Below are 20,000 nucleotides of genomic sequence, written 5' to 3' on the forward strand. Positions count from 1 at the left end.
TGTGGCGTTTCGGGGGAATGAAAGAGGCTTTCGACACCATACTCTGTGCTTTCTCCCTGATTGAGATTTTAAACGGAGCATCCTGCAGTTTAATGTTTCCAAATGTAAAATAATGCACTTGGGGAAAAGGAATCCTCAATCTGAGTATTGTATTGGCAGTTCTGTGTTAGCAAATACTTCAAAAGAAAAGGATTTAGGGGTAATGATTTCTGACAGTCTCAAAATGGGTGAACAGTGCAGTCAGGCGGTAGGGAAAGCAAGTAGGATGCTTGGCTGGATAGCTAGAGGTATAACAAGCAGGAAGAGGGAGATTATGATCCCGCTATATAGAATGCTGGTGAGACCACATTTGGAATACTGTGTTCAGTTCTGGAGACCTCACCTACAAAAAGATATTGACAAAATTGAACGGGTCCAAAGACGGGCTACAAGAATGGTGGAAGGTCTTAAGCATAAAACGTATCAGGAAAGACTTAATGAACTCAATCTGTATAGTCTGGAGGACAGAAGGAAAAGGGGGGACATGATCGAAACATTTAAATATATTAAAGGGTTAAACAAGGTCCAGGAGGGAAGTGTTTTTAAAAGGAAAGTGAACACAAGAACAAGGGGACACAATCTGAAGTTAGTTGGGGGAAAGATCAAAAGCAACATGAGAAAATATTATTTTACTGAAAGAGTAGTAGATCCTTGGAACAAACTTCCAGCAGACGTTGTAGATAAATCCACAGTAACTGAATTTAAACATGCCTGGGATAAACATATATCTATCCTAAGATAAAATACAGAAAATAGTATAAGGGCAGACTAGATGGACCAGGAGGTCTTTTTCTGCCGTCAGACTTCTATGTTTCTATGTTTCATCCTATTAAAAGAGGAATCAGCTGAAAAGTTCATTAACAATCCGATCGCCTCTGGATTTTTCACTCCTCCACTCGAAATAGAATACCCTACGAGACTAGACTTTCAATCCTGGGCCTAGAAAGTTTAGAACTAAGACGCCTTAAACAAGATCTAAGTATTGCCCACAAGATCATATGCTGCAACGTCCTGCCTGTCGGCGACTACTTCAGCTTCAACCACAACAACACAAGAGCACACAACAGATTTAAACTTAATATTAACCGCTCGAAACTTGACTGTAAAAAATATGACTTCAGTAACCGAGATGTCGAAGCGTGGAACTCATTACCAGACTCCATAGTATTTATTTATTTATTTATTTATTCTTTGTCCAATATACAATACATATGGAATGAAATAAACATTAAGTAGTATATATAGGGATAGTAAGTAAAAAAGAAGAGGAGTGGATGAGAGGGAGAGAATATATAGGATATATGAGAAAAGGAAAGGTAATTGGACAGGGGAGGTTAGGCACATCAGTGCACTTATGTACGCCCCTTACTGGCCTCTTAGGAACCTGGAGAGGTCAATCGTGGAGAGTCTAAGGGAAAAATGTTGGGGGTTGGGAGTAGACACTATAGAGTCCGGTAATGAGTTCCATGCGTCGACGACTCGATTGTTAAAGTCATATTTTTTACAGTCAAGTTTGGAGCGGTTAATATTAAGTTTTAATCTGTTGCATGCTCTTGTGTTGTTGCGGTTGAAGGTGAAGTAGTCGTTGACCGGAAGGACATTGCAGCATATGATCTTGTGGGCAATACTTAAATCGTGTTTTAGCAATTCTAAGCTTTCAAGACCTAGGATAGTTAGTCTGTTTTCGTAAGGTATTCTGTTTTGAGTGGAGGAGTGAAGGGCTCTTCTAGTGTCATCCCCAAACCCCCAACACTTTACCCTTAGATTATCTACGGTTGACCTATCCAGATTCCTAAGAGGTCAGTAAGGGGCGAGTACAAGTGCACTAGAGTGCCTTCCGTCCCCTGTCCTATTGCTCTCCTATATCTCCTATACCTTTCTTCTATTCCTATATCTCTTCTTCTACTCTTTCATTGATATGTTCTATTACTATATCTTCTTTTCTATTATTTCTTAGATATATTTTACTATGAGTATCTCCTCTATAACCTTCATCATGTATTTTACTACGTGTATATAGATATATACCTACTAAAACCCTCATTGTGTATTGGACAAAATAAATAAATAAATAAATAAATAAAAATAAATAATTCTCCTGGCTGGTTCCAACCGTGTCTCCGAGCGCTTTGCAAAATTCCCTGGAAGAGAACAGTTCACCCCACAGATATTTCATGGACCGCTCAGTCTAGCCGAAAGGAAAAAAACCCTCTCCAAATAAAAAGCAAATAGAGACCACTAGGTTTTTCATTCAACCCCCAACATTTCTCCCTTAGACTCTCCACGATTGACCTCTCCAGGTTCCTAAGAGGCCAGTAAGGGGCATGCATAAGTGCACTGGTGTGCCTTTCATCCAGTGCCCAATTGTCTTTCCTTTCTCTCACTTATCATATATATTTTCTTTCTTTCTTTCTTTCTTTCTTTCTTTCTTTCATTCATTCATTCATTTATTGGATTTGTATGCCACCCCCCTCCGGAGACTCGAGGCGGCTAACAGCGACAATAAAACAGTGTACAATAGTAATTTGGTATTAGAAATGATTAAAAATCCATTAATATAAAAACCAAACATACATACATACATACCATGCATAGAATTGTAAAGGCCTAGGGGGAAAGAGGATCTCAATTCCCCCATGCCTGGCGGCAGAGGTGGGTTTTAAGTTGTTTACGAAAGGCAAGGAGGGTGGGGGCAGTTCTAATCTCTGGGGGGAGTTGGTTCCAGAGGGCCGGGGCCGCCACAGAGAAGGCTCTTCCCCTGGGTCCCGCCAGGCGACATTGCTTAGTTGACAGGACCCGGAGAAGATCCACTCTGTGGGACCTAACTGGTCGCTGGGATTCGTGCAGCAGAAGGCGGTCCCTGAGATAATCTGGTCCGGTGCCATGAAGGGCTTTATAGGACATAACCAACACTTTGAATTGTGACTGGAAACTGATCGGCAACCAATGCAGACTGCGGAGTGTTGGTGTAACGTGGGCATATTTGGGAAAGCCCATGATTGCTCTCGCAGCTGCATTCTACATCTGCATTCATCTCCTCTCCTCTAAGTTCACTTTACCCTTATATATATTACTACATGTCTATTTTTCCTCCTATGTATTTGTGTATTGGACAAATGAATAAATAAATAAATATAATGGTAATGGTAATATGGTTTGATTCCATTAATCCATTTTCTCAGGACTTAGTGACACCAAGGAGCATAAAACAAGGGTTGACATTCCACCATATGCAAAATTAATAAATTGTGGTTGTTAACTACGGGCGTTCCTCAAACACGTCCCATAATTTCCAAGCTACCTCTTTAATCACGGACGCTTTCTCCTCCCCAAAAGGTTTTGGGGCTATTAATTAAATTCATAACTCAGAAAACCAAGTCTCGTCAACCAGATGTTGACTTTCCAAAACAGGTTCTTCTCTTTTAATATTTTAACTTACAATCCTAGGTTTAGAAAGCTTAGAACTACGTCACCTTAAACACGACCTAAGCATAGCCCATAAAATCCTCTGCTGCAATGTCCTTCCTGTCAATGACTACTACAGCTTCAGCCACAACACAGAAGCACACAACAAATACAAACGTAAGGTAAACCGTTCTAAACTCGACTGCAGGAAATACGACTTTAGTAACCGAGTAGTTAATGCATGGAACTCACTACCAGACATCATCTAACCCCCAAAACGTTACCCTTAGACCTTCCACTGTTGACCTCTCCCGATTCCTAAGAGGTCAGTAAGGGGCGTGCATAAATGCACTAGTGTGCCTTCCATCTCCTGTTGTTGTTCTTGGTTATTATTTATTTATTTATTTATCAAATTTGTATGCCACCCCTCTCCGTAGACTTGGGGTGACTAACATCAGTAATAAAACAATATAAACAAATCTAATATTTAAGTTAATTTAAAAAGAAACCCCAATTTAAGAAACAAATCATACATACAGACATACCATGCATAATTTTTTTTTAATAAGCCTAGGGGGAAGGGAATATCTCAATTCCCCCATGCCTGGTGGCAGAGGTGGGTTTTAAGGCACTTACGAAAGGCAAGGAGGGTGGGGGCAACTCTGATATCTGGGGGGAGTTGGTTCCAGAGGGCCGGGGCCACCACAGAGAAGGCTCTTCCCCTGGGTCCCACCAAACGGCATTGGTTAGTCGACGGGACCCGGAGAAGGCCAACTCTGTGGGACCTAACTGGTCGCTGGGATTCGTGCGGCAGAAGGCGGTCCCGGAGGTATTCTGGTCTGATGCCATGAAGGGCATAACTAACACTTTGAATTGTGACCGGAAACCGATCGGCAACCAATGCAGACTGCGGAGTGTTGGTGTGACATGGGCATATTTAGGAAAGCCCATGATAGCTCTCGCAGCTGCATTCTGCACGATCTGGAGTTTCTGAACACTTTTCAAAGGTAGCCTAGGTTGTTATTATTATCTATTATTATCTATTATTATCTATTATCTATTATCTTAATATTTGGAGACAGGGTGATTAAAAAAACCACCATGGTCTTTCTTCTTGACAACTCCAGGAAAGACAAGAGCTTAAGAACCTAAGAAGAGCCCTGATGAATCAGGCCAAAGCCCATTGAGTCCAACATTCTGTGTCACACGGTGGCCCACTAATTGTCCATGGGGATCTTGAGCAGAAAGAGAAGGAAAAACCCTCCCTTCCCCTGGACCTCCAACCAATGGTACCCGAGGGACCCTGCCTGCCTCAACCAACATAGAGGCAACACTTGGACATAAAAAAATGTGTTGTGAAAACTGGAGCTCTGGTCTGAATCAGTGAAAAGAATCCATTCTCTAATTGATCCATTGCCGGTGGAAGAGCGCAAAGATTGGCTTCAGGCCAGATCATCATGGAAAAATCTATCCATCGGTTGTTGAATGTCAATGAAAGACTTGATGTCACGTAATCCATCAGGGGATCGATTGAGGGATCCACATCTCTCCATTGGCCATAGGCTTTTGGCTTTGGCTGGATTCGTTCTCACAGGCTAAATTTTGCATACCGCCCAACTATGATGTACTGGATGAATCCAACTGTCCAGCTCCAAACTCCATGCGGACAATGATGTTGGAGACCAATCATATCACATCATAGTTGCGATGAGCCACCCGTATTTTTTGGAGTATAAAATGCGTCTTTTCTCCTTAAAAGAGGCTGAAAATTTGGGTGCATCTTATCTGCTGAATGTAGCTTTTTCAAAGTTATTTTCCCCACTCCTTTTTTTTTAAATAAATTTTTTTATTAAATTTTTATCACAACAAACAAACAAAAATCTTAAAGAAAAAGTGCCAACACCAATAACCCCTCCACCATTTAGGGGGTTAAATTATTTACAGTAAATTTCAATTTCTTCCTTGGCCTCCGGTTTACATTTCTTTACATACAAAAAGTGATTGGAATTTATTTTTCACATTGACATCATATATTCTACTTAAGATATAATCTTTCAACCTTATTCCATCGTGCCATCGGCTTCTCCAATTTATTTTCATCAAAGTTATTTAATCTTATTTCCATAATTTCGAAGTGGATGTGGTCCACCATGTACCAGTACCAATTCTGGATTGTCCATTTATTGCTGTCCTTCCACCCTAATACCACTACTGCTTGAGCGCTTTCCAAAGCTGCTGTTTTGATTTCTTTAAATTCTCGTAATTCCCCATGTTTAACTAGTGTTGCTGATTCTTTTGTGATTATCCAATTAATGTTTAGCATATTGTTAATTTCATTCTGTACTTCCTTCCAAAATTTTGAACTTCAACACATTCCCAGAGCATATGCCATAAAAAACTCCTTTTATTGGCAACCATGCCAGCAGTTTCTTCTAGAAGTGTGCTAGTTTTACTGGCGTAAAGTTCCATTTAGGTAAAATTTTCCTTCTCATCTCTCTAATTCTTGTGTTCTTTATCTTATATATATTTTCTACTACTTCTTCCATCTCGTTTTCATTGATCTGTAATTCATTTTGCCAGTATCTTGTTAGGCCTTTAATCACTTCCTCTTCCACTATGTAGTAACATACTATAAATCTTACTAGCCTGTCCTTTTGAATCATTAATCTTTTCTTTCAGGATTTTCTCTAGACAGTTTTCTTCTGTCAAAAATGCTTCTTTAATCTCAGTTTTTCCCCCCCACTCCTAACGAGGTGCTAACGATCTTCCCAGCTTGCAGGCTTTTTCATGGCTACTCTCTCCGAAGAAAGTTTTTTCCAGCCCTAAGTTATTGCAGGCTTTTCTTAATTGCTACTCTCCTCCAAAGGTTTTTTCCAGCCCTACGTTTTTGCAGGCTTTTTTTGCATTACTACTCTCTCCAAATGTTTTTTTTCAGCCTTAAGTTTTTACAGGGTTTTTTTCATGGCTACTCTCTCTGAAGAATTTTTTTCCAGCCCTAAGTTTCTGCAGGCTTTTTTCATGGCTACTCTCTCCAAAGGTTTTTTTCCAGCCCTAAGTTTTTGCAGGCTTTTTTTCATGGCTACTCTCTCCAAAGAAGATTTTTTTCCAGCCCTAAGTTATTGCAGGCTTTTTTCATGGCTACTCTCGCCAAAGGTTTTTTCCAGCGCTATGTTTTTGCAGGGTATTTTCATGGCTACACTCTCCAAAGGTTTTTTCCAGCCCTAAGTTTTTGCAGGCTTTTTTCATGGCTACTCTCTCCCAAGGTTTTTTCCAGCCCTAAGTTTTTGCAGGCTTTTTTTAATGGATACTCTCTCTGAAGAATTTTTTTTCCAGCTCTAAGTTTTTGCAGGCTTTTTTCATGGCTACTCTCTCCAAAGGTTTTTTCCAGCCCTAAGTTTTTGCAGGCTTTTTTTGCATTGCTACTCTCTCCAAAGTTTTTTTCTAGCCTTAAGTTTTTGCAGGCTTTTCTTCATTGCTACTCTCTCCAAAGGTGTTTTCCAGCCCCATACATTTTTGCAGGCTTTTTTTTGCATTGCTACTCACTTCAAATAGTGTTTTTTTAATCCCTAACCAGGGGCTAAAATAATGCACTGAAGCTGACCAGACTAAAGATGCTAGCCAGATAAATACCTGGTAGGCAGATTCCCCCCCCCCCCCCCATTTTCTGGTTATCTACTAAGACTCCAAGATCCCTCTCAGAGTTAACTGCTATTAACCTGGTTTCACCCAGTCAAACTGACCCTCTTCCCGCCTGGCGCTGATGTCGGTCTTTTTTACTCAACCTAGAAGAAAGATTTCCACATGCAACCTTCCTCTTTACAAACAACAGGGTTTCTTCTCCCTCCCCCCCCCAAAAAAAAACACTGTTTGTCCAGCCTGGTTAATTGTTGTAATTATGGCTATTAATCAACTGCCTTCTAAGCAGCCTAGCGAGAAAGAAGGAGATTGAATTAGACATCTGCTTTTTTTTTTTTTTGCTGAATCTGTTCTTTTCCTTCTCCAGGGAAGAAGAAGGCCTAGGGAAGCTGACAGCTGGAGTAATCGTTGCCTCGTTCAACCTCTTACTACTACTCCTCTTCCTCCTCCTCTTCCACCTCCTCCTCCTCTTTCTAGTCCTCCTCCTCCTCTTCCTCCTCCTCTTCCACCTCCTCCTCCTCTTTCTAGTCTTCCTCCTTCTCTTCCTCCTCCTCTTCTTCCTCTCCTCTTCCTCTTCCTCCTCCTCCTATTCCTTCCTTTCTCTCCCCTCCCCTTCTCTCTCCCTCCCTCCCAACTACCCTTCTTTGTCCCTGTCTTTCCTCTTTCTTGATTTCCTTCCTCCTTCCCTCCCTTCCTTCCTTCCCCCATCCCTCCCTCCCTTCCCTTCCTCTCCCTTCCTTTTCCTCCCTCCCTCCTGCCCTCTTCCTTCCTTCCCTCCTTCCCTCCTTCCTTCCGTTTCCTCCCTCCCTCCTGCCCTCTTCCCTCCTTCCTTCCTTCCTTCTTTCCTACATCCCTCCCTCCCTTTTCGTCCCTCCCTCCTGCCCTCTTCCCTCCTTCCTTCCTTCCCCTTCCTTCCTTCTTTCCTCCCTCCCTCCCTCCTGCCCTCTTCCCTCCTTCCTTCCTTCCATCCTTCCTTCCTTCCATCCTTCCTTCTTTCCTTCCTCCCTCCCTCCTGCCCTCTTCCCTCCTTCCTTCCTTCCTTCCTTCCTTCCATCCTTCCTTCCTTCTCCTCCTTCCCTCGTTGGCTCCAGCTCAGAGGAAGATAGAGAAGTAAACTTCCATCAGTGACAAAGCCCTTGGCCACCTGCTTGGGGGTGACCCAGGAATCTCATCCAAGCACCAGGCAAGCATGCCAACAGCTCCTGCAGTATTGGCTCAGGGAACAATGCACCATTTGGGCGGTTGCTGGGAGCCTCCATGCACCAGATCCAAACAGCAGGACAGCGGCCTCACGGAAGCAGAATCGGCTGGGTCTCCCCCTCTTCCTCCTCCCCTCTCCCCTTCCTGCACGGGTCCCATTGGGAGGGTAACACGGGCATTCACACGACATCTGGTTCCTGGTTTGAACCCTTGGCCTCAGGCACAGAATCAGAATCTAAGCTGAGGGGTAGATTTGCACAACACACTAAATCAGAGAAAACCAACACTTGCCAAGCTTAGGGCAAATGCTTGTGTGAACGTAGTCCTGGAATGACAAACTAAAACATTGTTCTGGTTTGTTTTAATTATTTAGATCTCTCTCTCTCTCTCTCTCTCTCTCTCTCCTCTCTCTCTCTCTCTCTCTCTCTCTCTCTCATGTTTATCTATCTATCTATCTATCTATCTATCTATCTATCTATCATATCTATCCTATCTATCCTACCTACCTACCTATCCTACCTACCTACCTATCTACCCTACCTACCTACCTACCTATCTATCCTATCTACCTACCTACCTATATATCTATCCTACCTACCTACCTACCTACCTATCTATCTATCTATCTATCTACCTACCTATCTATCTATCCTATCTACCTATCTACCTACCTACCTACCTACCTACATCTATCTATCTATCTATCTATCTATCTATCTATCTATCTATCTATCTATCTATTTATCTCCTCTCTCTATCATCTATCTATCTATCTATCTATCTATCTATCTATATCTCTCTCTCTCTCTCTCTCTCTCTCTCTCTCTCTCTCTCCATCTATCTATCTACCCTACCTACCTATATATATATCTATCCTATCTATCTACCTACCTACCTACCTACCTACCTATATATTTACCTATCTATCTACCTATCTGCCTACCTACCTATCTATCTATCTAGCCTACCTACCTACCTACCTACCTACCTACATCTATCTATCTATCTATCTATCTATCTATCTATCTATCTATCTATCTATCCATTCTATCTATTTATCTCTCTCCATTCTATCTCTCTCTCCATTCTATCTCTCTCTCCATTCTCTCTATCTCCATTCTGTTGATTCCACGGGGCCCATAGTGCATCAAATTGACCCCTCCAGTCCTACTTTGCAGCTGGACTCTCTCTCCCCCAGCCTTTTTCTTTGGAAATCTCTTTCTTTTCTGCCTTGAGTGGTTGCCAGTTTCCAAGCTCCAGTATTAGAGTCTATGACAGGCTTGCTACGGAACAGATGACTTTTGTGTGTGTGTGTGTGTGTGTCTCTCTCTCTCTCTCTTTCTCTCTGTGTGTATATTTCAAAGGATAATAACTAGAAGAAAAGAAACAGGAAAGGCAGCAATTAGAAAGAACAGGAGACACCCTGCCTGTGTTGGCGGAGAAGATCAAAGGTTTTAATAGCCAGGTAAGGATTATCCTCTTATCTTCAACAAAATATTCATCAAAGGAAGAAAGGAGAGGGAAAAATACAAACATTCTTGCATTTTAAATTCCAGGCCATCTTCAATAAATTGGGAGAGAGAGGAGGGGGGAGAGAGGGAGGAAGAGGGAGAGAGAGAGAGAAGAAAGATAGGTAGAAAGATAGAAAGATAGATAGATAGACAGACAGACAGATGATAAGATAGATAGATAGATAGATAGATAGATAGATAGATAGATAGATAGATAGATAGATACATACATACATACATACATAGAGAGATAGCAAGGTAGGTAGGTAGAGAGAGAAAGAGAGAGAGAGAGAAAGACAGACAGACAGACAGACAGACAGACAGATAGATGATATTTAGATAGATAGATGGTAGATAGATGATTAGATAGATAGATAGATAGATAGATAGATGATTAGATAGATAAATAGATAGATAGATGATTAGACAGACAGACAGATAGATAGATAGATGATATTTAGATAGATAGATGATAGATAGATGATAGATAGATAGATAGATAGATAGATAGATAGATAGATAGATAGATAGATAGATAGATAGCAAGGTAGGTAGTTAGAGAGAGAAAGATAGAGAGAGAGAGAGAGAGAGACAGACAGACAGACAGACAGACAGATAGATGATATTTAGATAGATAGATGATAGATAGATGATTAGATAGATAGATAGATAGATGATTAGATAGATAAATAGATAGATGATTAGACAGACAGACAGATAGATAGATGATATTTAGATAGATAGATGTTAGATAGATAGATAGATAGATAGATAGATAGATAGATAGATAGATAGATAGATACATAGAGAGATAGCAAGGTAGGTAGGTAGACAGAGAAAGAGAGAGAGAGAGACAGAGACAGACAGAGAGACAGACAGATAGATAGAGAGGTAGGTGGCTGGGTGGTCAGGTAGGTAGGGAGGGAGAGAGAGAGAGAGAGAAGCAGATAGACAGACAGACAGACAGACAGACAGACAGACAGATAGATAGATAGATAGATATTGGATTTATATGCTGCCTGTCTTCTGCCATCCAGCTGTTGTTGTTTTTGTTGTTGGTAGGTAGGTAGGTAGGTAAGTAGGTAAGTAGATGATAGATAGATAGATAGATAGAAAGATAGATAGATAGATAGATAGATAGATAGATAGATAGATAGATCTTTGTGTGGCTCTCTAGTTAAACCCACCTTGTGAACCCCCTCTAGCATCCTTCTTGCAAATCAATGCTTCTCCCCATCTACTAACTACTAACTAGAGGAACCAGGGTTTCAGATCCTTTATTTGTTATTTTTGGCAAAGTGGGGCGGCTGACGAAATCTTTCCGATCAGGCCCGCCCCTTTCCAAAGCTCGGTGCGAGATGCCCAGCTGCATCCCGGTTGCTGTTTTGGAAACATTGCACCTTCCGCAGAAGGGAGAGTGCTGCGTGAGTGCACAAACGCACACGCACAAACACACTGCGGGGAGTGTGTTGTTGATCCGCTAATTCAGAGACTCAGAGGGAACGAGACCAAGGAAGGTTTGTTGCTATTTTCTATGGGGACCTTCGTCACGCAGGGACCATTAGTGTGAACCACTCTACTGCGCCACCCTCAATCATGAACACAATTTTTGTTTTCTTCCAATCGGGCCAACACCAAAAGGGCCAACACCTGCCCGAATGGAAAGTTGCTGTTGATCCATCAGGTTTATTTATTTATTTATTCAGTTATTTATTGGGTTTGTATGCCGCCCGTCTCCGAGGACTCAGGGCGGCTCACAACATGTCAAAAACAATATACGACATACATATCTAAAAATCCAATTATTATACATTTATTCCTTATTTTTCGCTGAGGATGCGTTCCAAGACCACCCGTGAAAAACGAATTTCCGTGAAGTAGAGGAAAGATATTTTTTTATGTATCTAACGAGTATTTGGACTTTTAAAACCCACCCTTTGCATTACACAGTCATTCTATAATGTTTCTCAGCTGGTACTACATGTGATATCCTACCAGTTTCTTTCATACAGTACAGTAGTACTGTAGAAGAATTTTATGATTTTTAAAATGGATTTTAAATTTTCAATGGATTTAATGGATTTAAGCCCCCTTTGAAAATCCGTGGAGTAGCGAATCCGCAAAAGATGAACCGTGAAGTAGCGAGGGATTACTGTACTAAAAAAACTCCAACAAGATTTAAAATCATGCATTCCCATTCACATGGCAAGATATATTACACTTGTGGGCCAGGGGGCTAGGCTCTAATGACCCCAATCCTGGTGAAATAAATAGGTCTTTAATCTTTTTACGGAAGGTGAGGAGGGTGTGGTTGCAGTGGGAATCTCTGGGGGGGGAGCTGATGCCAGAGGGCTGGGGGCCACCACAGAGAAGGCCCCGCCAAGCGATATTGTTTAGTTGACGGGACCTGAAGAAGGGCGACTCTGTGGGACCTGATCGGACGCTGGGATTTATGCGGCAGGAGGTGGTCCCAGAGGTCGTATCAAACCCTCGCTTAAAACCCAAAACATTTGCCAGCTGGGGAAACGTGTAGAGAGGGATATTTAGACCTTGGTTTAATCACATGCAGGGGTGGGCATCAGGCAGGATGGAAATTTATTGATTGATTGATTGGATTTATATGCTACCCCTCTCCGAGGACTCAGGGCGGCTCACAACATAAAGGAAGCTGTATGCCCAGCTCCAGCTGACCATCTCACCCTCCCATCCACCTCCTCCTCCTTGGAAAGCGGCAGGGAGACCAGCACCAACAGGTGTTGTAATAATAATAATAATAATAATAATAATAATAATAATAATTATTATTATTATTATTATTATTAATTAGATTTGTATGCCGCCCCTCTCCGAAGACTCGGGGCGGCTCACAACAATAACAAAAACAATATAATAGTAATACAAATCTAATATTTAAAAAAGTATATATAAAACCCCAACAATTAAAACCATACAACACATGCATACCAAACATAAAATATAAAAGCCTGGGGGAGGTGTCTCAGTTCCCCCATGCCTGGCGGTAAAAAAATTTGCGAAAGACAAGGAGGGTGGGGGCCATTGTAAGGGGTCCATTTCCTCCCCCCTCTTTTCTCAACGACTGATCGGCACCCGTTCACCCAGCTACCCAGCCTGACCCAGGGGGTGACCCAGGAAGTAGAGCGCGGGAAACACGAAGCAAATTGTCACCCCAGAGAGCGACCCTAGGGAGATTGTAAGTCGAGGACTTAACAGTTCACGGGGAACGATGATGATCGTTCAAGCCACTCCCACCTGGTCACACAGCCGGCAAGCCACTCCTACCCAGGCATGTGACCATCAAGCCACACCCACAAAATAAGCCACACCCACAGTGTGGCAGTAAAAAAATTGCCTGCCCATTACTGATCCCATGCTCACACGGATTGAAGGTGAGGGACAACGATAGTTTCTGTCAAGACAGACAGGAAAACGTGAATTAACAATAGTGACGGGAGATCCCAATGCTGTTCGGATTCGGCAAGTTCAGACGAACTTTACGCAAAATTCGGTCGAACCCGAACTGAACCCGAACGGGGAATCCCTCCCACGAAGAGATTCCGGGGGCGGAGTTTTGACGTCACTGGCAGGTTGCTAAGGATGCCAAGGTGATCACTTCCTGGATTCCGTGGAATCCAGGAAGTGATCACCTTGGCGTCCTTAGCAACCTGCCGGTGATGTCAAAGCTCCGAATGCCGAACACGACCCTGAATTTTGCCCGAATTTTGCAAAAATTTTGGGTCCGTGTTCGGCATACCGAACACCGCAAAATTCGGTACGGATCCGAATTGTGCGGGTTTGGTTCACCCATCACTAATTAACAATCAACCAGCGGCCTCCAGAACTTGTGAATGCTCCAACACTGGAAGTTGTTCAGAAGAGAGAATGATTTGTCTGGAATGGTGTAGGGCAGTGATGGTGAAGTTATGGAATGGGTGCCACAGGTGGCACATGGAGCCATATCTGCTGGCACGCGAGCCGTTCCCCTAGCTCAGCTCCAATGTGCCTGTGTGTGCCGGCCACCACAGTGGCTTTGGAGGGTGTTTTTAGCTTCCAGAGAGCCTCCAGGGGGATGGGGGAGGGCGTTTTTACCCTCCCCTGGGTCCAAGCAAGACTTTGGAGCCTGGGGAGGGCAAAACACGAGCCGACTGGGCCCACCAGAAGTTGGGAAACAGGCCGTTTCCAGCCTCCAGAGAGCCTCCAGGGGTTGGGGGAAGCTGTTTTCACCCTCCCCAGGCATTGAATTATGGGCGTGGGCACTCGCCCAGGCGCAATAGCGTGTGCGCACGCTCTTTCAGCACCTGAGGGAAAAAAGGTTTGTCACCACTAGTCTGAGGCAATGATCATTCACGTGGCAAAAGGGGTGCGCGGGGCACACAGGCAACCCTTCCCTCCCCCCCTCCAGGCATGCGCACCACCCCCCGCAGTCGTCCCCCCCGTGAAGGACCTGAGGCAACCCCCCCCCCCGTTTTGCCGTTGTGCTTTCTTTTTCTCACTCTAGGCCTTTCAGGAATCTGAAGCGCAAAAAACAGCAGAACAGACAAACCGGAAGTGCGTTTTCTGAACTTCTGGTTTGTTCGTTAGGGGAATTTTTTTTTTGCCTCAGGGCCTTCAGGTAAACTTTCCAGAAGCATCCAGAAGACAAAATGGCCGTTCTCAAGGCCGAAAATCAGCTGCATGACAAAGTCTGGCGAGCCCTCCAATATGGCTCTGTGTGCCCCTGCTGCCACTTCTATCAGTTCACCCAAACCAGGCCGAACTAGGAGAAACCCAGCGGTGGGCTACGAGCCGGAACGCTAAATTTCGTTCACCGCCGCGGCTCAAAAGTTCTTGTGGAGCAAGCACCATTTTACTGCTGCACCTGTGGAGGTAACAAAATCGTGCATGGAGCCGCAGCTGCGCCCATATTTCGGCATGCGCAGAAGCAACAAAAACCTTGCCAAAACACGGGGGCACCTGTAGCTCCATGCACGATTTTGCTACCTCCACAAATGCAGCATCAAAATCGCGCTGGCCACGCAAGAACTTACGAGCCGCGTCAGCGAGTGCAATTTTTTAAAATAAAAAATAATGGGTTTTAATATATTGGATTTGTGACATGGTATTTTTGTGGTGAGCCGCTCCGAGTCCTCGGAGTGGGGCGGCATACAAATAATAATAATAATAATAATAATAATAATAATAATAATAATAATAATAATAATAATAATGCTGTCAAAGCCAGAATTGAAAAATCAACAGACGATCCAAAGTGCAGACTCTGTAAAGAAACAGATGAAGCAATCGACCACATACTTAGCTGCTGCAAAAAGATCGCACAGACTGACTACAAGCATAGACACGATGCTGTGGCACAGATGATCCACTGGAACTTGTGCTGGAACTACCATTTACCAGTGGCAATGAACTGGTGGGATCATAAGTCTGAAAAAGTGGTCGAAAATGAGCAAGCAAAACTACTGTGGGACTTCTGACTTCAGACTGACCGAATTCTGAAGCATAACACACCAGACATTGTGATTGTGGAGAAAAAGAAAGTATGGATCATCGACATCGCAATCCCAGGGGACAGCAGAATTGAGGAGAAGCAGCTAGAGAAATTAGTGAAATACGAAGATCTAAAAATCGAGCTGCAACGACTCTGGCATAAGCCCATGAAAGTGGTCCCAGTGGTACTTGGCACGCTGGGCGCAGGGCCAAAGGATCTCAGCGGACATTTGAAAACCATTAAAATCGACAAAATCTCCATCTGTCAATTGCAAAAGGCCGCTTTACTGGGATCGGCAAACATAATTCGCCGCTACATCACGCAGTCCTAGGTGCTTGGGAAGCGCCCGACTGGTGATGAAATACGAAATCCGGCATAGTGATCTCGTTTGCTGTGTTGTACTGACATAATAATAATAATAATAATAATAATAATAATAATAATAATAATAATAATAATAATAATAATAATAATAGCAACGTTCCGACTCGTAGCCCACGGCTGTAGAAGCCCCACCACTGTTTTTGTCTTCAATTTATCAAGCCAATTTATCAAGCCAACTCAAAACAATTGTGGCTTTGGGGGGTTTTCTTTCTCCTTTTTTGCCGATCGAAAGAAGAAGGTTCGAAATCTATCACCAGGCATGAAGGTTTTAAAAGGCCGAACAGGCCGAGACGGCTCAGCTGATCAGGCTAGTTTTCAGTTCTGTTAAAAATAATCAACTCTCTTCCGTTGAAAACACAAGCACACAAACACACACACACACAAACGCGTTTAAAACTGTCCCTCTGGGTTTCTTTCACCCGAAAGAGGAAAGTAAACAAGATCTCAGCGGCATGGGATTTAGAAGGGAGGAAAAAATCATGCAACAACAGAACCCGGAGCGAATACAATTTGCAGTTCGGCTTTAACCGATATGACCTGATAGCATGATAGATAGAATAATATGATAGGTATTATATATGATATTATATGATAGCATAGAAACCTAGAAGATTGACGGCAGAAAAAGACCTCATGGTCCATCTAGTCTGCCCTTATACTATTTCCTGTATTTTATCTTACAATGGATATATGTCTATCCCAGGAATGTTTAAATTCAGTGACTGTGGATTTACCAACCACGTCTGCTGGAAGTTTGTTCCAAGCATCTACCGTTGCTTCAGTACAATAATATTTTCTGATCTTTCCTCCAATTAACCTCAGACTGTGCCCCCTTGTTCTTGTGTTCTCCTTGCTATTAAAAACACTTCCCTCCTGAACCTTATTTAACCCTTTAACATATTTAAATGTTTCGATCATGTCCCCCCTTTTCCCTTCTGTCCTCCAGACTGTACAGATTGAGTTCATTAAGTCTTTCCTGATACGTTTTATGCTTAAGACCATCCACCATTCTTGTAGCCCATCTTTGGACCCGTTCAATTTTATCCAGCTCTTTTTGTAGGTGAGGTCCCCAGAACTGGACACAAGCTCATCTCGGCCGCCTTACTGCTCAGATTGAGTTTATGAAGTCTTTCCTGATAGGTTTTATGCTTAAGACCCTTCCACCAAATTGGGCCCATTCAATTTGATCAATATCTTTTTGTAGGTCTCCAGAACTGGACACAGTATTCCAAATGGGGTCTCACCAGCGCTCTATACAGCGGGATCACAATCTCCCTGTTCCTGCTTGTCATACCTCTAGCTATGCAGCCAAGCATTCTACTCGCTTTCCCTACTGCCTGACCGCACGGTTCTCCCATTTTGAGACTGTCAGAAATCACTACCCTTAAATCCTTCTCTTCTGACGTTTTTGCTAACACAGAACTGCCGACACAATACTGAGATTGAGGATTCCTTTTCCCCAAGTGCATTATTTTACATTTGGAAACATTAAGCTGCAGTTTCCATTGCTTAGACCATTTATCTAGTAAAGCTAAATCATTTGCCATATTACAGACGCCTCCAGGAATATCAACCCTATTGCACACTTTAGAGTCATCGGCAAATAGGCAAACCTTGCCTACCAAACCTTCCCCTATGTCACTCACAAAGATATTAAAAAGAATAGGACCCTTGTGGCACACATCTGGATCTAGGATGTGTTCTTTGAGTGTTCCCCCTTTATTTTTTTGAGCAGTCTATATGATATTACATGACAACATGATCATGGGTATTGTCACCAAGCCTCACCTGTGTCTTGCCGGAACTGGTGCATGGACTGCAAATCTATAATGTATGGAGACAGCTGGGCGTCCACCTGTCCAAGGACCACGCTTCCCCGCGCGTCCTCTTTTAAGATGTTCTCGATGTGGTGACAGACAGCTGCCATGTAGGGCCTCCACCGGCTGTGCTCGTTCAGCCATTCCCACACCACTACTCGGGCCACGTTGCTGGGTGGGAAGCCCAAGCTGTTGGCGAAGAGGAGAGCGCCCGGGCCAAGCCTTGACATGGTGCTACCTTCGGTGGGCCAGGCATGGGCGGCTGGCGGGGGCCTTTTAACGGCTCCGGAGAGCCCCAGGATGGTTCGAGGCGTCGCTGGCCCCCCTGTTTCTCAGGCCTTTCCCCCCTCTTAGTGGCCAAACTGATGCTAACTGGGGAGGGGGAGACCTTGCGAAGAAGAAGCGAGGAAAAACAAGCAGGAGAATGGAGCTTAGATAGACCAAGTCAGGAAGCAAACTGTTTTTCAGGTCCGGTCAGTTTCAAGCAGAAAGGACGAATCGAGTTTCCCAGCTGGGTTTCAAGCCGGAAAGGAAGAATTCGGGGAGCCCTGAAATGTCAAAATCCATCGTTTCAAAAATATAAACAAGGCAGTTGGAACGAAAAAGCTCAAGACAACGCAGTAACCCCCCCCCCCCCAAAAAAACAGGTGCCTGGTTTTTCTGCAGCAATCTTGTCTCCCCCCCCTCCTGTCTCTCCACTTCTGCTTGGAGGGATGCCCCCCCCCCACTTGAAAGACCTACTCAAGCAAATCTTGGAGCAACCCCCCCCCCCCAGGAATAGCCCCCACTCCGAGACTAAGAGGGGTGATGTGTCTCCAGCCAATGGGTCCAAAAGGGTAGAGTTGGTGGAAGGTAGGTTGGCTGGGGACTGGGGAGGGTCTCCTCCTTCTTGTCCCCCCCCATCAGAGGAGAGAGGGGGGAGCCCCCCCAGCTGGAGATTTACCTCCCCCTCCTCTTCCTCCTCCGCGAAGCCCCATCTTATCTTCCTGGTGCACAGCTGCTGCTGTCAACCCTGCGAGACGGTGTCACCCAACTGGCGTTTGGCGCAAACCGGCTCCAGAACCTGCTTTGGCTCCTGATGTGCTGGTGGGGAGGAGCTGGAGGACAAGCCTAAGAAGGGGGGGAGGAAAACCAAATGAGGGGAGGGGGTCTGAATCTGCGGCTTCTCTGGATTCAACTGCGCTGATGAATCCCGGCTGCTGCGATTTCCATCTGTCTGTTCCCACTTTCTCTCTCTCTCCCCCCTTTTCTTCCCTCCCCTTTCCCCTCTCTTTCCCTCTTCTCTGCCCCCTTTCTCTCTCTCTCCCACTTCCCTTTCCCCCCACCTCTCTTTCTTTCCCTTCCTCCCTCTCCCCCTCTTTCTTTCTCTCCTTCTCTTTTTCTCTCTCTCCTCCTTTCTCACCACCTCTCTTTCTTCTTCCTTCTCCCCTCCCTCTTTCTCTCTCTCCTCCCATCTCCCCACCTCTACTTCTCTCCTTCCTTCTCCCCTCCCTCTTTCTTTCTCTCCTTCTCTCTTTCTCTCGCTCTCTCCTCCTGTCACTTCTCTTTCTCTCCCTTCTTCCTTCTCCCCCGCCCTACTCTTTCTCCCTCTCCCTTTCCTTCTCTCCCCCTTTCCCTCTTTCCCCCTCCTCTCTTCCTTTCCCTTCCTCCCTCCCCTGCTCTCTTTCTTTCTCTCCTTCTCTCTCTCTCCCCCTCTCCTCCTGTCTCCCCACCTCTCTTTCTCTCCCTTCTCCCTTCTTCCTTCTCCCCTTCTCTTTCCCTCTACCCCTCTTCTCCACCTCTCTTTTCCTCCCTCTTTCTTTCTTTCTTTCCTTCCTTCCCTCTATCCTGTCTCCCCACCTCTCTTTCCCTCTTTCTTTCTTTCTTTCCTTCTCTGTCTGTCCTGTCTCCCCACCTCTCTTTCTCTCCCTTCTCCCTTCTTCCTTCTCCCCTTCTCTTTCCCTCTACCCCTCTTCCCCACCTCTCTTTTCCTCCCTCTTTCTTTCTTTCTTTCTTTTTTTCCTTCCTTCCTTCCCTCTATCCTGTCTCCCCACCTCTCTTTCCCTCTTTCTTTCTTTCTTTCTTTCCTTCTCTCTCTCTCCTGTCTCCCCACCTCTCTTTCTCTCCCCTCTCCTCCTCTTTCCCTCTCCCACTCTTCTCCTGTCTCCTCCACCCCTCCCGTCCTTCTCCCTCCCTCTGCCCCTTTCCCCCCTTGCCTTTCCTCCCGCTACCTCCCCCTGGCCCTCCCCTCCCTCTCTTTGGGGTTCACAATGAAAAGACCCCCTCCTCCTCCCTTCCCTTCCTCACCCCCCCCCCGGCGCCCCAGCTGTCTCCTACCTGGCCAGCGGAGGTCCAAGCGCCAGACACAAAAGAGGAGGAGGAGGAGGAGGAAGGGGGGTCGAGACGGAGACGGGCGGGCATCAAGCGGGTACCGTCCGGAATGGCAGGCGGGACCACCCACCCCTGTCTGGCTTGGGCTCTTGCCCGCTGCTTCCTTGTTCTGTTCGCCCCCCCACCCACCCAAAA

The 20,000-nt window shown here is 44.7% G+C and overlaps 1 protein-coding gene across 1 annotated transcript in view; it reads right to left on the reverse strand.

Annotated features, from left to right (window-relative positions):
- DTX1 (deltex E3 ubiquitin ligase 1) overlaps positions 1-18,039 on the reverse strand; it is a 43,979-nt gene extending 25,940 nt beyond the window's left edge. The window contains 1 exon segment of the mRNA XM_070762306.1: positions 17,467-18,039. Within this exon segment, the coding sequence (XP_070618407.1) occupies positions 17,467-17,725 (259 nt within the window). The 5' untranslated portion in view covers positions 17,726-18,039.
- Positions 18,040-20,000: the final 1,961 nt, after the last annotated feature.

The sequence above is a fragment of the Erythrolamprus reginae genome, chromosome 10 (assembly GCF_031021105.1).
Source record: "Erythrolamprus reginae isolate rEryReg1 chromosome 10, rEryReg1.hap1, whole genome shotgun sequence".
In the NCBI taxonomy this organism is placed as follows: Eukaryota; Metazoa; Chordata; class Lepidosauria; order Squamata; family Dipsadidae; genus Erythrolamprus; species Erythrolamprus reginae.